This window comes from Amblyomma americanum, chromosome 9 (genome assembly GCF_052857255.1).
Source record: "Amblyomma americanum isolate KBUSLIRL-KWMA chromosome 9, ASM5285725v1, whole genome shotgun sequence".
Classification (NCBI taxonomy): domain Eukaryota; kingdom Metazoa; phylum Arthropoda; class Arachnida; order Ixodida; family Ixodidae; genus Amblyomma; species Amblyomma americanum.
Window position 1 is genome coordinate 47,209,157 of NC_135505.1, and position 16,569 is coordinate 47,225,725.

Genomic DNA, 16,569 nt, shown 5'->3' on the forward strand with positions numbered 1-16,569 from the left:
GTGCATAATACAATGTTTGTTTTAGCCATAAAGAAATAAGTTCACTTTTCCTCTATATACAGCCCACAGTTTTTCCTAATTCTGCAGCTAATTTATTTACATGCTTGTTAAAGGACATAATTTTGGAACCATACCATCAAGAATTTTGGACTGCGACCTCCTGTAATCGTGTGTTGCGATATATTGAAACGATATTAGCTCTAATTTGTTTGTTTACGTGTTTAAATATAACATATTTTGTTTTATTGACTTTCTTTCTAACTTATTTATATGCAACCAACAAGAAAGGTTGTATAGGTAATCATTAACTGATTTCTCTAAATGAGGTAGACATGCATTTGAAAATAACAGGTTTGTGTCATCTGCATACATGACTATTTGTGGTGAAGAGGCAATTGTGGGAAGGTCTTTTATGTACAGGTTCAACAATGGCCCCAGAATTGCACCTTGTGGAACACCATTCAATACTATTGATAGCGGCGACGACTCTTTATTAAAAGACACATATTGAGAGCGGTTTTGTTAGGTAGCTGTTTGAGACATTATGCGCATTCCCACGTATTCCATACCTATGTAGTTTAGATAAAGGAATGTCATGATTAACACAGTCAAGTGCTTTACGCAACTCTAGAAACAGGCGTATTGTGTGTAAGTGATTTTCAATGTTTATTTTTACTATTTCTTTCTTTATATTGAGTAGTGCAAGTTAACACGACTTTTCCTTCCAGAAACCATACTGTGCATCACTCATTATGTTATATTTATCGATAAAGCTTATTTATCTTACATTTAGGATAGTGTCGAACACTCTTGAAAAAATTAGAAGCACAGATATGGGCTTGCAGCTATTTACTGAATTATCATTTCTCCCTTTATGAATATTGCACGCTCTAGCTATTCTAATCTTTCCAGGAAATATTCGTGTCTCAAGCATGCAGTTAATAATATGAGTTAAAACTGATGAAATAAAGTCTTTTACATGTTTTACGGGAGCAGCCTTAACGTCATCAAATCTGTAGGCAGAATCATTTTTCAGTGTATCAATTATTTTGCCTACCTCTTAAGGCGAAGTGGGGGACAGCATAAACGAGTTGACCATACTGGCAATTGCTGGGGGAGGACAGGAAGAATGTTGGTGATTACTGCAGGCATAGTTGCCACAACTGTCGAAGTGTTCATTTAAAGCTATCAGTGATTAATCAAGGTCCAGACGATGGTCGTTTGATGTAACGGTCAAAGTCTGTTCCAGCCCATTTTTTCCGTCAAGTTTCTTACTTCATCCCAAATTTTTCGAGGATCACTAAAAATACGTGTAAAAAGCTCCTGATAGAATTTAAATTTGACTGATTTTATTTCTGCATTCACTTGATTTTGATGTTTCTTCTACCTGACAAATTCATTTGCATCACGAGTTTTTATAAAATAGTGGTACATTTTTTTTCATCTATTTTTTGTAAAGGATGACTACTATCCATGTCTTCCTTATTTTTTATGTTGACCAGCCTTTTTCTGGAAAGGGAAAGCTCTTTCAGGGCAGATAACAAAGTAATTTAAAAATTTATTGTATGCGTCATTTGGGCTTAGTTCATTTGGTACCGAATCCCAATTAATATTTTGTATGAGGATGCGGTCTAACGAACACGAGTTTATGCTGCGGAAAGAATGAAAATTTTTTCGAACTATGATATTACTTTTCGGTGAGAAACAAAAATTGGTAAATGATCAGTTATGTCTACGGATCTAACTCCAGCTGACGAGTTTGGAGGACGTACACTAGTAACGCATACTACCAGGTTGCTTCATTTTAGCGAATATTGTCCCGTATCATATATGACATGTTAGGGGCACTTTTTGTGAAAAATATAAAACTGCACACAAACAGCCATAATTGAACCAGAGTCACAATACTAAACCAAGGAAATCTAATTCGTGAAAGAATTCTTCTTGTATGAAAGGTATTTTTTTTTTAGATATCCAGCAGGCTGTCCCTTCAAAACCAATCACTACAACAGTTGTGGTGTCACTACATCTCTGGCATTTGTTGCAATGTACTTTCAATGCATCACCTAGAAGCTGGTGGAGTGTCTTGAAACATACCATTGCTTGTCCAAGTCAAACCTAATCGCGGGACTACTTAAGGGCGGCGTACAGCGCATTCGTTTCACTACGCGAAAGGGTTAACGGCCTGTCTAAGTGGCCTTCAAAAACCAGCAGCGGCGCCAAGGGGGACCATGCGGTTGGTTGCCTTGATGTCGCTCTTATTTCGGAATTGGATCGTGCAGCTCTCTTGCATAGCGTATTGCTATTACACATTACCTAGGAACAGTCTCACACAGATGGTTATTCTTCGCGCACCGTGCTGGTGGTTGTTGCCCAGCTCTTGGAGGAAGGCACACATAGTCACGAGAGAGATGGGCCGCGCATGTAAGCGTCAAGAATAGATTATTGTCAGTGTGATCTAAATCAAAATAAAAATATAGGCAAAGGTTTAACCCTGCTAACCATAAGTAACCAAATTAACCATAGCGTGGCACAAGCATTGCGCATGTCCTCTACACTGTCATGCAATATTTGGGGATTGGTAGTTAGCGCCTATGCACTGCACGAAAAAACAGCATCTTGCTTGCACCAGCGCTTGCAAGGTAATTGCACGGGTTAGCAAACATGGCGTACAGTATGCAAAGCGCTAAAAGTTGCATAGTTGACCAAGTATTGATTCAAACGCTGCGGTATTTATTTTCAGAATGGAGACTGCATGACCGTGGTGGGATCTGGTACTGCAAAATACGCCATTCTGACGTCTATTCTGAAATTCAAGGAATAGTTCAATAAAGAGAGCAATTTTCGGTAAAGTGTGTTCCGGACGAATTCCTTCTTTGGGTAATTTTTCACTGGTGGACATTTTTTCCTAGAAGGCGCTTCCTTAGGGGGCCCTTTTTCCAGGGGCTTTTTTTTGCTCTATCCATATAACACAGAGCCGCCGCGATGGCTGAGTGGTTATAGCGCTCGGCTTCTGGCCCGAAAGACGCGGGTTCGATCGCGGCCGCGGCGGTCAAATTTCGATGGAGGCGAAATTCTAGAGGCCTGTGTACTGTGCGGTGTCAGTGCATGCTAAAGAACCCCAGGTGGTCGAAATTTCCGGAGCCCTTCACTACGGCGTCCCTCATAGCCTGAGCCGCTTTGGGACGTTAACCCCCCTAAACCAAACTAAACCGAACCAAACCATTTAACACAGATAACGAAGCAACATCACCGGGACCGGCCGCATTAAACTCACGATATTGAACTAGAGCACATACACAAAATAAAAGCGTGTCTGTGAGGCACCCAACATCGCCGCCAACAAGAAGACAAGTGTGTCAGATAACATTGCATCATACTTAGGGAACCTGAGATTAGATTCCAAGAAATGTCCCGCGGAAGATAAGAAAACGTGCGGCGACCACTCATGCATGGAACTAGGGGTATCTTCCCAAGACCTGTAAATGGTGCGCGTGCATGAATAACCTTAATGTTTTCGGGCACTTATCCTTTATTGTCGACGGCGATTTGCCAGATACGTTTTCATTTTGTCCTGGCTAGCTCTTTGGTTCGCTCAAACTGCAGAGTGCAGCCAAACCTTCTTGCAAACTACTAATCTGCTGACAATGGAAGCCCTTCTAAGGTTAGAGTACGGAGTACTCCGATTTGATAAAGAGTGCAAAAGCGTAACGTGTGCCTTGCAGGTCATGAAGAAATACGCGCTAAAATCGAAGGCATGAAAGCATAGCGATCGCAGTTGGCCTACTCAGCAAGAGCGATTTCACAAAACAGACTGCCACAGGCGTTCCGAAAGACAGCTCTCGGTGAAGAGAGAGAGCCAGCGACTCGAAGGGTGAGAGGGATGGTGAAGCTGAAGACCTGTAATGGCCCCGTGTGTGCACAGGCTCGCAAGTTACTTGGAGAAGATTTCAGAACGGTGCGAGGTGGCCGCAGTGCTTTCATCTGCACGACAAATTAAGATCTTTGTGCGAAATGATGACTTTAGTGCGTGAATAAAAGAGGAAACAAGAAAATTTGTGCCCGGATGCTTATCACGTGTGAGGAGCAAGTCCTGTGCGACATACCCCACACTTGAGGTCGACCGTACTTCGGGCAAGCGAGGACCTCTCAATGAAAAAAAAAAAATACAGACGATAATCTGGATTGACGCTGTGGAAATGTGATATATTCTGTTTTGATCACCAATAGTTTCCATATCTGGCTATATTCTAATTTTGATTAAATCATTTTTCACTGCGTAGTCTATTCCAGTTCTGATTATATTCTTATTCTGATTCTACATTTATTTCTATTCGTAATCGCTTCTTTTTATTCATTTTTGCTTAATCATTCTTGAAGTCGGATACAACTCAAGAACGAAGCTGCAAATGTCCTTCAAAAGAGCCCCCCCCCCCCCCCCCTCCCCAATGGTGTGGAGCGATTCTCATGACGTCGCGACTAAATCCTTTAGAGCCGCTAGTGGGACATCGCAGTGTGGGTGATGAAAGGGGATTGAGCAAGGTTTAGTCAAATTAGCCACGGCGTCATGAAAATCAGTCCACGTCATTAGATGGAGGAAATCCTCTAAAAGGCATCTGCCTTTTCGTTCTTGGTTTGTATGCGACATTCGCCATTTTCATTTCTGTTGTGTCATTCTTATTTTACCGTCTATCCACCTCTACAAATGGAGGGGGGGGGGGGGGCGCCTCCTAGCTGCCAGTTTGGCAGTTGGAGTCTTCACACAGACGCCCACGCCGGACAGTTTTCGCCTTCGTGGTACTCCCAGCCCACTAAGTGCCCGATCACTGTAAAGTGCCGTCCATTATCACTCTATCTGAACACCGGAACAGAAGTGAAAACTGAACTGCTCACGCGCACCTAATTAGCATCTGACCTAACTACGCAAATCCACCATCATTTTTTTCGTTACATCATGGTATAGAGCTGCTGTAACATATAAAGCATAACAGCTTGGACAGCGCGGTGGTTTGTGACGATAACAAGCTTTCGCGTTTTTGAAGCGAAAGCGTCACTATACGCAGGTAAAGCCAATTTCGCCGTGCGTTGCCGGTTGTTCTTCAAGTGAGCAGAGGTAAAGTCTCGCTATAGGTCACACCATATGGGGTCCACTATGGTGCCGCACCACTTGACCTTCGACCTTTCGATTCGCTGGTAGAGGGTCGTATAAAAGTCACGGGACAGTCGCGTGATGCCGTGCGACAGAAACTGCCATTGTGAGGTCAATCTGGGGGGAATATATAGGGCGTAGAGTTCATTCGGTGACCAACCTCTCGGGATCAACCATTAACTGCAATCTGCCAGGGTGGCAGGGCCGGCGCGCTGCCTATCCAGTGTGCGGAATGCATTCAACGTTACAGACGCCAAGCCGCGTCTAGTTGCACGATATGCAGCAGCTTTCGCTGTCTAACCAGGATCAGCAGTAGTTAATCCGGAGGTAATTCTTTGTCGGTTCGCAGTTAGGTGGATTTGGTTCATTAAAAAAATCTTAATTTCTAAATTGCCGTCTGCCTATAGTGGAATTATATATATATATATATATATATATATATATATATATATATATATATATATATATATATATATATATATATATATATATATATATATATATATATATATATATATATATATATATATATATATATATATATATATATACACGAGGCTCTACATGTTCGAAACACATCGCCGAGCACACATCACTAGCGGGCACGTTTCAAGCGCGAGGAGCTTTGTGTCCGACTGCTTCTGTGACTGCAGGGCCTGTTAGGGCACGAGTGCATGGTGACATGGTGCTTCCTCATCCACTAGAGAAGGTGGGGAGGTGGCGGAATAGCATCATTCGAATTCCACATCACTGTGATTATTTCTGCACCTGGATTGCCCAGTGCAAATGCTGCCCGTGAAATCAGACGGCTGGACGACACGAATCCAATAGAATTGAGCGAAAATAGTTGTTTCGTAGCCGCCTTACGTTCGCTGCATGTCTACCATCCAGTTTGTTCGCAAGATTACGAACACAGTGAGTGCACAAAGCAAGCTTAATTGCAACCACACTCTAAACATGAATGCGCCTATATGGAAGCATAACGTCCTATAACGCATTGCCTTTTATAAAAGGGGAGAGGACAGCTTACTCTCTTTTCACTCCTTTCTGTTTGGAACGTAGAAGAGGAAAGAGGCTCTCCAATTTGTCTTGCTTTCCACATTTGCATACGATTAGGGATGCATGCTCGTTGAATTAATCACACGGTTATTCAAATGTATGAGCATGATAAAAGTTTTAGCAATTGAATACCAAGCGAGCGGGACCGCCAAACTTCCCTGCTTGTTTCGTGCGAAGTAGCATGGAAGATTGACAACCGCTGGGTCTTGCTTACCCAGTCTTCTGGATTTGTCTCACTGATTTCAAATTGTTCTCAGAGAGTTCATCGATGGTCTACAGTTCCACCTGCACACCAGCCGCTTTGAACGGCGGGAAGAGATCTCTTTGGTGTCTTTCGTAGATACGCTTACATCATCATCATCATCATAAAAAAAAGAGACGGTTTCATACTACGCCACATTGCTTTCATTTAAAAAAGTTCGAGTTTATCGCGAAATTTTAAAACAAGCGGGCTTCTATATAGGCTGACCCCGGGAGCAGTCCGCCATAGCGGCGCAGCATTGTATCAACTGAGGTGCCCCCCCCCCCCCCCCCTTGGTTGTGAAAATCGCCAATCATACTTCTTGCGGTTTTCCAGAGAGGGCGTTTTCGGCGTTAATTACAGTTTGCCGCGCCGGTCGAGTACGGCAGTGTTGAGCGCCTTTAAAAACCGATACACTGAGCGCGAAACCGCCAGCTGCTGCTGTAGTGAATTGCAGCCAATTTTTCAATGCCACTGGCCAATTTGACTCTCTGCCATCTCCTCCTACTTTAGCATGGTCTTATCTACTCCGCAATATCACAGCATGCCATCGCCGCATTACACGTCCCGCCTACTTGTTATGGGAGTACATGTCCTGACAACGGCAACCGCTTCCTTTTGACTTAATATGGCAGGTAAATCAAGCGCATTTGTCAGAGCTGTAACCACGTTGCAGTCGTCCTGAGAGTTGAAGTCACTGTTATTAGCATCCTCTCCCTAGCCCGGTGGGCTCTTGGTCTATAGCCCCGTATTTCGGTCACCCTACAAGCTTCAGCCTCATAAAGTTGGACACCAGAGCGTTAAAAAGCTAGTTTGTTACACTGGCCTATCGTGAGCTTCAAGAAAAAGAAGAAAGATGGAGGTAGGAAAGAAGGGCTACTGACGATCCCCTTGGAGCGGACGTAGCAGGTGCGCGGCTCGGCGCCCCAGGCGGCGTCGCACACCATCCAGGGCATGCGCGGCGTGAAGGAGCCGGCCCAGTAGAGCATGCCGTGCGAGAGCACCAGCGCTGCGTCCATGGTGCGCATGGCCGACAGCAGGCACATGCTCAGGCCCAGGCCCCGGGACAGCGGGAAGCAGCTGAACACGTGCAGGGGGCCGCACGAGCTGAACTGGCCCATGCAGGCCTCCAGCAGGTACAGCGGCTGGCCCACGAACGCCATGAAGGCCGCGTATAGCAGCAGGTACGCGCCTGTGGTTGCGGAGATACAGCATGCCTGAACAGCCTCGGCCAGAGAACTGCACTCTCGCGTAGAAATGACCCAGAGCATATCATTGCACGGTTAGTGGCACTGGTGTACAATATCCTCAGTCCGAACTTTAATTTGAAGCCCGATCTGTACCTTACCACTCAACATCCGGTAAAACATCACACGAGCAACATGCTCTGAGCATATCTTCCTGGGAAATGGATTCTAATTATATGATTGGATTTTTTTTTCGACGCTTAGTATATGATAATTTGAGTGTCAAAACATTGTTGAAGCACCTTTTGCTGCGTTTCAACACTCCACCTGGTACTGTTTGCAGTCATCCTTGCTTCTCAAGACGGAGCTTTACCGTGTGGATACCTCGCCTTGCATCGTACCCTTTAAGGTTTGCTTGCCCCCAATGCACCCTCACTAGTTAGTTACCTTAGCTAACGAGGGTGCCGGCGTCGCAGCGACACTGGTGCACCAGACAGCGTTATTGCTGCTCGCGCGCGCGGAAGACGGCACTCTTTAATGGCAGAAAAAAGGTTGGTACTGCTCCAATGAGACACGACAGGAGAACGAGGAACAATAGCGACAACACAGGCGCAATGTAAAATTTTCATCAATGTGGTCTAGATTTTAATCAGGTCTTCTGTGAATAACAGTGATGGTTGTGCGCCTAGGCTAATCCCTTATATAGCGTTTGCCTTTCTGCCTCGAATAAACAGTTCGAAGTCGGCGCCTGTGTTGTCGTTTTTGTTCCCCGTTCTCCTGCCGTGTCTCATTCGTGCAGTACTAATCTTTTCTGCAATGAACCAACTAGCCCTCAAGAACGTTCAACTCTCTAATCGGCTGGAGAACTGGGCGGGCGCTGACGCTCCGGCGCGACGGTCCTCCCCTAGCCAGCGGGGCGAGGCCGTGGGGGAGAACGTTCTCCCGCATCTCGTACTCGAAGTCCTTCACCGCAACTACATCAGGAAATTTTTGGGTGTACCCAACAGCTCCCAAGTAGCCCCTACCATGACTGAGGCTGGAGTCCTCCCCCTCACCCTCCTCCTCCTTCAAAGAGGTTTCATACATATCAATCGCATCTACAATCTTCCCGAAGGTTCGCAACTTCTCTCAAAACTTTCTTCACGCACCTCATCCAGGGCAGGCATCCTCTAAGCTGCATTTTAAGATCTGTTTCATGAAGATCCTCCTCCTCCTTCCATTGTACCTCCTCCTCCGCCCACCCGTCGTCCTCTTGACATACGCACCTCTTTGGAAGGCCTTCATAAACATCGCACCCCAGTGGCTCATCTCCAACAGGCTGCAGCCACACTTAATACATGAAGATCTTCATAACAGGCTCCTCATATTCACAGATGGGTCTGTCGTACCTCAAACTGGTCAGGCCGCTGCTGCCTGCCTTATTCCCTCTCTCAACATATCGAAAACATGTAGGCTTGGTTTTCCCGCCAGTTCAACCGCCTCAGAAATAGCAGCTCTCCGTCTAGCTACAGACCTCATTGAACAAATTCACCCTCAAGAAGGCGTCACTATCTTGACACTCTAAGACTGGTCCTATGAGCCTACAACACCCTAAACATACCTCTTCTGCAGCAGCATTCCTCAAATCCCGCCTCATGGCTTTAGAAGACTCGGGCATCGACATTTCCCTCCGATGGATTCCTTCCCATACTGGAATCGAAGGTAATGAAGCACCTGACACCTTAGCCAAACAGGCTCTCTCTATTTCCACTGATGTGTCTTCAGCAGTCAAACTTCTAGACTACCCCAAAAGACATCTGCGTAGCAATGTTCTTTCTTATCACCCGGATCCAAGAGTCTCTTCAGGCGTTCCCTTCAAGCGCCTCCCAGCAAATCTTCCAAGAAGAGAACGATCTCTTCTGCTCCGTATCAGAATCGGCTGCACCTGGACAAGGTCCCGCAAGTTTTGCCATGGTTTATCCACGGATCCAAACTGCCCTCGGTGCGGTGATACAGAGACCATTGGTCATCTTCTTGTCGTCTGCCCGGCATTTGACGCGCAGAGAAGTACATTAATTCACAACTACAGACTCCTCGGATTGCCTGCAGAAACTGAACACCATCTCCTCTTCCCCAATCAGCATATCCTCCGAGCCTGCAAACATCTCCTTACTTTCCTTGACACCACAACCTTATCCTCGGTCCTAAATGTTAACAATAAGGCATCTCGCCTTATACCTTTTTCTCTTTTTTTTCTTTCTTTCTTTTTTACAACTTTCCTTTTCACAACATATATATTCCTCTGTTAACTTCAATTCCATATAGCCTTAGTCTTCTAAAAATCAAAGCCCTCTCCTTTTTTATTATTTATTTGGGGTGCCACTCTTAATTCACACTGACCTTAACCTCTGCCCCTTTCGCTATTGGTCTGTTGCCCAATTTCAATTCCTATAGTGCTGTGTCACTCCACGAAGTCTAAACTCAGTGCTCCCAAGGACATCCTAGGACCTTTTTGACTTTCGGTGCTGTGCTTTGTCGGGTGCTGTGTGCTGTGCAGTGTACTGTGTATAAAAACCGCTCACACAATCGGTCCCTTTAGCGCTGTGCCCTGTACACTCCAGAGTGACCTATCAGTGCCCAGAATGCTGCAAACGACCTCTTCTTATCAGGACAGATACTGTGTCAGCAGTCCTTCCGCATGCCCTTCACCCTCGGCAGTGAAGTGATCCGCCGATGCGGTGTTGTAACCTATGCGCCACTGATGCAAGATTTGTGTGTGTACTTAGTGTGTGTGCTGTGTTGCCCTCGCTGATCCCCCCTCCCACCTCTCCTACTCCCCCACCCCGGCTCTGAGCAGTGATCTCCGCAGGGAGCAGCAGAAAAAAAGAGTCGTTAATCCCCCTCAACATTGAAGCGACCAACGTTTCGTCCGGCCGTGGAGTATCTCCCCTTGCCCTAGCGTGGTCGGACGTTCGCTCGTAACCGTGCTGGTGAGTCGGACGACCTCGATTCATTAGCGTATTTTTTTGCTAGTTGGCCTTATTGTTGTTGTAGGAATAAATGTCTTGTTTGTGTCAGCCAGAGTGTCCTTCTTTTGTTCCCTCAAAGCAAGGCCCGCCGTGATCGGCGTGCGCTCGGTAGCGCGCGTGATCGCGGGGTGGAGTTTGGCGGTTTTCACATGTGCCAGCCGCAGCTAACCGGGGTGAAAACGTATTGTCTCCCCAATTTCAACTATTGGCTGGGTGGCGTCCTTTGAGGGGTGTTTACCGCTTCGTCCTTGACTTGCATCAGACTATATTATATGAGTTGTGTTCACCCAAAAGGACTGAATCTACAGCTTCTTCTGCTTCCTTGCGTCTGCTATAAACAAACTTTCAATTCCTATTTCGAACCGTCGAACTTATGCTACAGTGAAGCCTTCTATCGAAACCGGAGCGCAACATAAAACTGGGTGCCATATTGAAGCATAGCGCTCGGCCATGAACTCGCTTATGGCGCCGCGGCCGTGGCTTCCTTGAGATACCGGAAATCATATGGTTTACAAGGGTAGTGTCGTTTTCCCAGCAGGACCTCTTCTAAGTGACACCTCGTTCCGCTTATCTCAGCAGCACTCAGCACTGACGAGCATGCTGGGCAGGCTTCATGACGGGCTGCTTTGTATAATGCAGTTGTTGTATTTCGTTTGGGTGTTGACTACCTTCTAACGCATTTTTTATTATTAACATCGTACTGCAATGGCACGTTGCAAATAAAAATGGCGCTTTAGGATATGCTGTAAACGTTTTTTCGTGGATGAAGCAAATATTTTTCGGCTCTCAGAAATAATGTAATGCGCAACCAGTATGTAGAAGACGTACGATACTTTCCTTACAATATGTTATGGTCATTTTATGGCAGTATATAAATCATTCTGCCCTGCAGTAATTAACATCCGACCCGTCAAGAAGCTATACAGTCAAAAGGGGGACGAGCAATGAGACACAACTGAGTTTTCCGTAAGTGAGGCAGTGCATGAGAGCTCAAAGGGACACTGAGGAGAACCCTATCAATTTTTTTTGTTAGCAATATCTGATAGTTCGGCATTTCATGGCTTTTTTGCCGCTTGTTCGGGAGCGAAAGATGCATTTATTTCAAAGAAATTTGGATTCGAAGTTGAAAAATTTTTTCCCGCCGCTCCGATTCAAACTGAAAACTCTTATGACGACACGGAGAACTCCTATGACGCCACAGAATGGAGTGACGTGAAACGTGACGTAAACGGAGACTCCGTGATTTCTGGTGGCTAGCGGTGCGGTCTAGCAGCTCTCGAATTTTAAGCTACCGCCGCCGCACGTTGAAGGCATCTATCGGGGGTCGCCACCGTCGCTTCGTTTACGTTTGCACCGGCGTCTTGCCAGCGTTACGATGGATCCCGTTCCCGAACTCGACGACGTAGTTCTCGCAAAAACTCCGGCCTGCATTTCAGCGACCTCAGCCCCACAGAGCGTGCGATGCTTTTGAGGGAGCACGGTTAGGTTAGGCGCCGGCGGGTGGTTTTCCCCTTCCTCAGGGAGCAGCCGTTGCAAACTAAATATCATAACCCCAGTGCTGGGAGTCGCAAGTGGCCAGGACAAGGTCGGCGCCTTGCGCCCATCGGAGGCTGGCCGGGGCTTTGGGGCCAACGGATTGTGATTCCTTGAACGGCGCGGTTGCACGGCGCAGCAGGCGGCGTCGAGGTCTCCCACGGTTGCAAGGGCCAAGTTATTTACTTCTTTTTTTGCCACAAAAAAACAAGTGGGTGCTCAAGGGCGGTCGCGTTTAAAGTCAGCGGCTGAAACTAAAGCCGGCGCACGACGCTTCAACGGCTTCTGCTAGATCCAACGGGTCCACTGGATCTGGCTCTGTCGCCAGCTCGCATGTACCTTAAGATATGTAATGTCAATGGATTAAATTAGCCGAACTCGAAAGGAACAGCTCCGCCGAGCTGCCGCAGCTATTGAATACAACGCGCATCTCGCCGCGAAGCCAAATCAGTCTGGCCGGTCCGGCGGCGGCTGGCGCACTCGGCGCCAGTGACTGGTCGAAATAACGCCGGCCGCACTCGGCGCGAAATATAGACATGCTCCAAGTCTCCCCGCCAGTGCGGTCAGAGTGCGCCGAAGCCGCAGAGCGCGTCGGCGGTCAAGCGCAGTTGGAGTATAGAGGGTCTCGCTTTGACCGACGTAACTTCGCCGTGCAGCGCGCGCGCGCGCCTCGCCGCAGCATAAACGCGCCTGCGCTGAACCGCCAACCAACGTATTCGGCGGCGGCATCCATGGGAGCCACTGGAACCCCCCGCCCACTCACTCAATAAAAGAAAAGAAATGCTGTGCCGAGGTTCGGAATCGAACTAGGGCCCTTCGGCGTTTGAGGCGGAGACGCTGCCACTCCGCCACGACGGCTTAAGTTACAGCAGTCAATAAAGGCGCATCTAGTGAATGCATTATTCTGATGCAGAAATTTCTGCGCTTTCGCTAGGTATATCCTGGCCTAAGAGAGCTAGGCCATCAGCAATCTTTCTGAAGGCCTTGTACCTTGTCTCCCGTCCCTAATAAACGATTTCCGTTAAGTAGTTTGAAGTTGACTGGCACAGCCGGGAATGTTTCGCCGGGCAAGCGTGCGAATACACAAGTGCTGCCTTGTACGATCACCGACCATCGTGCCATCATAGCTTTTCATCGGCCATGGCGATCATTTGACAAGCCTTAACAGGCTTCTTCAAAGGTTAACTAGCACTTGAAGCAGCCCTTGGAGTTCCTCTGCTGTTCGGCGCTTGTAAATCGAGACGCGTCAAAAACAAAACCACGGGGCACGCAAAGGTCATAGACGCGAAGCGCCATAACAAATCGAAACTCTCGTCGCCGCCTGTGGCACCGCCAAGCATCGGTTTTCTTTGCTTCCAACATTCAGGTTGTCTTTTGCCTGCCTTCCTTGTGTGATAAAAGTGCACTATTGGTTTGGTTTTAAAACAAAAGCGGCGTTTTTGTGATCAGGAGCTGGTATTCTATCGATACAAGCCAACTTCAATTTCTCCTCAGTGTCCCTTTAAGAAAGATTAACACTTATAATCTGACACTTTGACGCTGAACCTTTCCCAGTGACGTCAAAAGTTCACTCTAGCTGTTCTGTACGAGCATCTCGCAAGGGGCCCGTCCGCGTGCTCACCGTATCCGTTGGTGTAGACGGCGTACGGGAAGGCGTACACGTTGCCGAGCCCCACGGTGGCCGTTACGAAGAGCAGGAACAGGTCCGTCTTCTCGGCCCACTCGGCGCGGTCCAGCTCAACCATGGCTCCGTGATGGTGAGTTGGTAGCCGTGCGTCTCTGAGGACTGGATGTGGGGCACTTTCGGCGCGGCTGTAGCTCTCAGCCTAGAGACGAATAAGGTCGAGTGTTCCCCCCACACTCCAGGAATTCACACTCACACTGTATAGCCAATAGTTCCCCCAAGGCTGTGCAAATATCCTTGAAACAAGGCCCAAAGTAGGACTGCTGCCGCACTATATATATCCTTAACTTATGTCTACAATAAATGTTTTCTACAGGTAATATACACGCATTAACTTCTCTAATAATGCTATAAAGGTGCAGCAAACCAGTGTTAAAACAAGGTAAAATATAATGAATAGAATTTCATAGCTGAATGAACGTATATATAAAAGAGATTGCTCATGCTGATGCCCGTAGAACGTACAAAGGTAGGGACGTACTGTGCCATGCTGATGACGCTAAAAAGTAATTTGGAACGCGACGCTGGTAAATTAAGTGCCCGTAGCCCACAGTGCACCATTTACAAAAGATCAGACGAGAAAAGGCATGACTGTAACCTACAAATTCGACGCGCACTGAATCAGAGCTACACGGCTTTTTGCCCACTTTAAGAACGATGAAATGATAGCCCCCTGCCTGCACCCCCCGCTACCTATATATGTGGAAGCACCCACTGGAAATCACGTGATCGACGCGAAAAGGCAACAATCCGAGATGGAGCGCTTCCTTGTCTAACAGAATGACATTGTTTGACCCCACATGTGCGGGCGGAGTAAATGCCGGCGTACAGAATGTAAGGCTAATCCCCCAGGACGATTAGAACCGCCACAACCGCAAGCTGTGTATAAACGCGGCAGTCTGCAATCATCGTTAATCTTTAAACTTCAATCACGGCGCCCTTGGACGGCGACTGCAACATCACCAAAAGTGAAAAAAATGTCTCGTACAGCAGCTATCGCGCAGCAAGATAAAAGTGAACTGCCTTGTAGAGGCACCCTAGTTGCGGAACGTTGGGCTGGCCTCTAGGCCTAATCCCGACTAAAGCGAACGAATCTAAGTGGCAGTCAACAAGCTGGTCTCTAGACGGGAAGACAAAGAGCACTTATTCAGGCCTGCGGCGTTAAGTACAGGTCTGAACCTCGCGTGCCTTACAAATGCGGGCTCTTAAGAACACAGCTATCACGCACGCCCATTCAGGTCAACCGCGGAGCGCGCCCCTAGTGCTCTGTCCTCGGCCCCTCGGCCGGTGTAACCTAGATTAATCCTTACCGGGTTTCTTGACCGCAGTGAAGGCCCAGAAGGCCAGGCAGTGGAACACTGCGGAAACGACGAGCCTTTAAGGGGATCCAAAATTCTGCACGCAGGAGTACTCACCTGAAAAGAAAAGAGCCGATAGAATCAGCGCGCCGCCGCTAGCCAGAGCTCCGGTTCCTCTTCTTCTTTGATCGCGGTTGCCACGCGCGCACGAGGTGTCAGGCACCAAAGAAGCGCTCCAGAAGGTTCAGTTGTCTCCGCAGACAGACGGAAATCACTGCGACCTTGACTCTCACGAATGCGAGCCTTAGTTCTTTTTTTTTTACTTTTTCTTTTACTCGTTGCAAGATTCGCAATTCGATTCTCTAGAATCGTTGCCTATGGCTTCGCCGTGGCCTCTCTGTGGCGTTGTGGTTTCTTTGCTCTTGCAGACTGTGTGCTGGCAACCTCTCGATGTCAGTTTCTCCGCTAATAATGCTTACTAAGATGCTTACTGGTCAAGGTCACATCAGCCGGTCACCGCCAATAAGTGTTGCTTCCTGCTTTCTTTGCCGCTGCAGAAGGTGTTTCTTTGTGTTTCTTTTTTGGGGCCCCTTTTCTTCAGCTCCTCGCGGTACAAAACTCTTTTTCTTGACTTTTTGTGTGTTATTTAGTACTTCAGTTCCTCCGTCACTCCTCTCGCTATTGTCGGTCCCACTCGCAAAATTTCGCAGGAAGTTTTCCCCCACTGTGATTTGCTGCTCGTATATGCCAGCGTTATGATCGGGTCAATAAAAGGATAGTCCCTGTTCGCTGTTCGTCAAAAGTAACCCATCAGGTGGTTTGGCCTCTTAGCCGTGCAGCAGGGCAGCTGTGGCAACCCTTAGACTCCACATTTGTGTAAGGTAAGGAAAAGCCTTGTCCTCACCTTTCGGAACCTCTTGGTCCATAGGAGTCACGTAAGGGCTGCACAATACACGGTTGAGAAGCAAACACCGTTACTCGGTTACTTTTGCAAAAGAGGTACTTTTCAGCACAAAAGCAATGCTTTTGCTTGTGAAGTATAAGTACATCAAAGTGCCGAGCTCGGGATAAACTTCGACAACCTAGAGTCGTTTAGCGCGCATTGAAATCTCACTTCACGCATGTTTTCGCAATTACCCTCCTTTTAAATAAAGCAACGAAGCAACTGTGATCGCGTTCGAACCCGTGACCTGGAGCGCAACACTAGATGACCTTGGCAACTGAGCCCCCCCCCCAGCCCCCCCAAGCGGTGAAAGTAAAGTCGCCCTCTATACAGAGGCAGATTCTTCAGGGTTAGGCAAAAATAATTTACCGATTACATTATAAAAGTTATTGGTATTTATTTGTTATTAGTAGTAGAAAAAATTTATTATTAGTAGGTAAGTATTACTAGTAGATAAAACTATTATG

At 47.1% G+C, this 16,569-nt stretch overlaps 1 protein-coding gene across 1 annotated transcript in view; it reads right to left on the reverse strand.

The window, feature by feature from the left end:
* The window catches only part of LOC144104070 (sodium-dependent nutrient amino acid transporter 1-like), a 41,821-nt gene extending 26,597 nt beyond the window's left edge, over positions 1-15,224 (reverse strand). The window contains exons 1-3 of the mRNA XM_077636858.1: positions 15,172-15,224; positions 13,799-14,003; positions 7,334-7,641 (exon numbers count right to left, since the gene is read on the reverse strand). Coding sequence (XP_077492984.1) covers positions 7,334-7,641; positions 13,799-13,922 — 432 coding nt within the window. The 5' untranslated portion in view covers positions 13,923-14,003; positions 15,172-15,224. The remainder of the gene's footprint in view (positions 1-7,333; positions 7,642-13,798; positions 14,004-15,171) is intronic.
* Between the last annotated feature and the right edge of the window lie 1,345 nt (positions 15,225-16,569).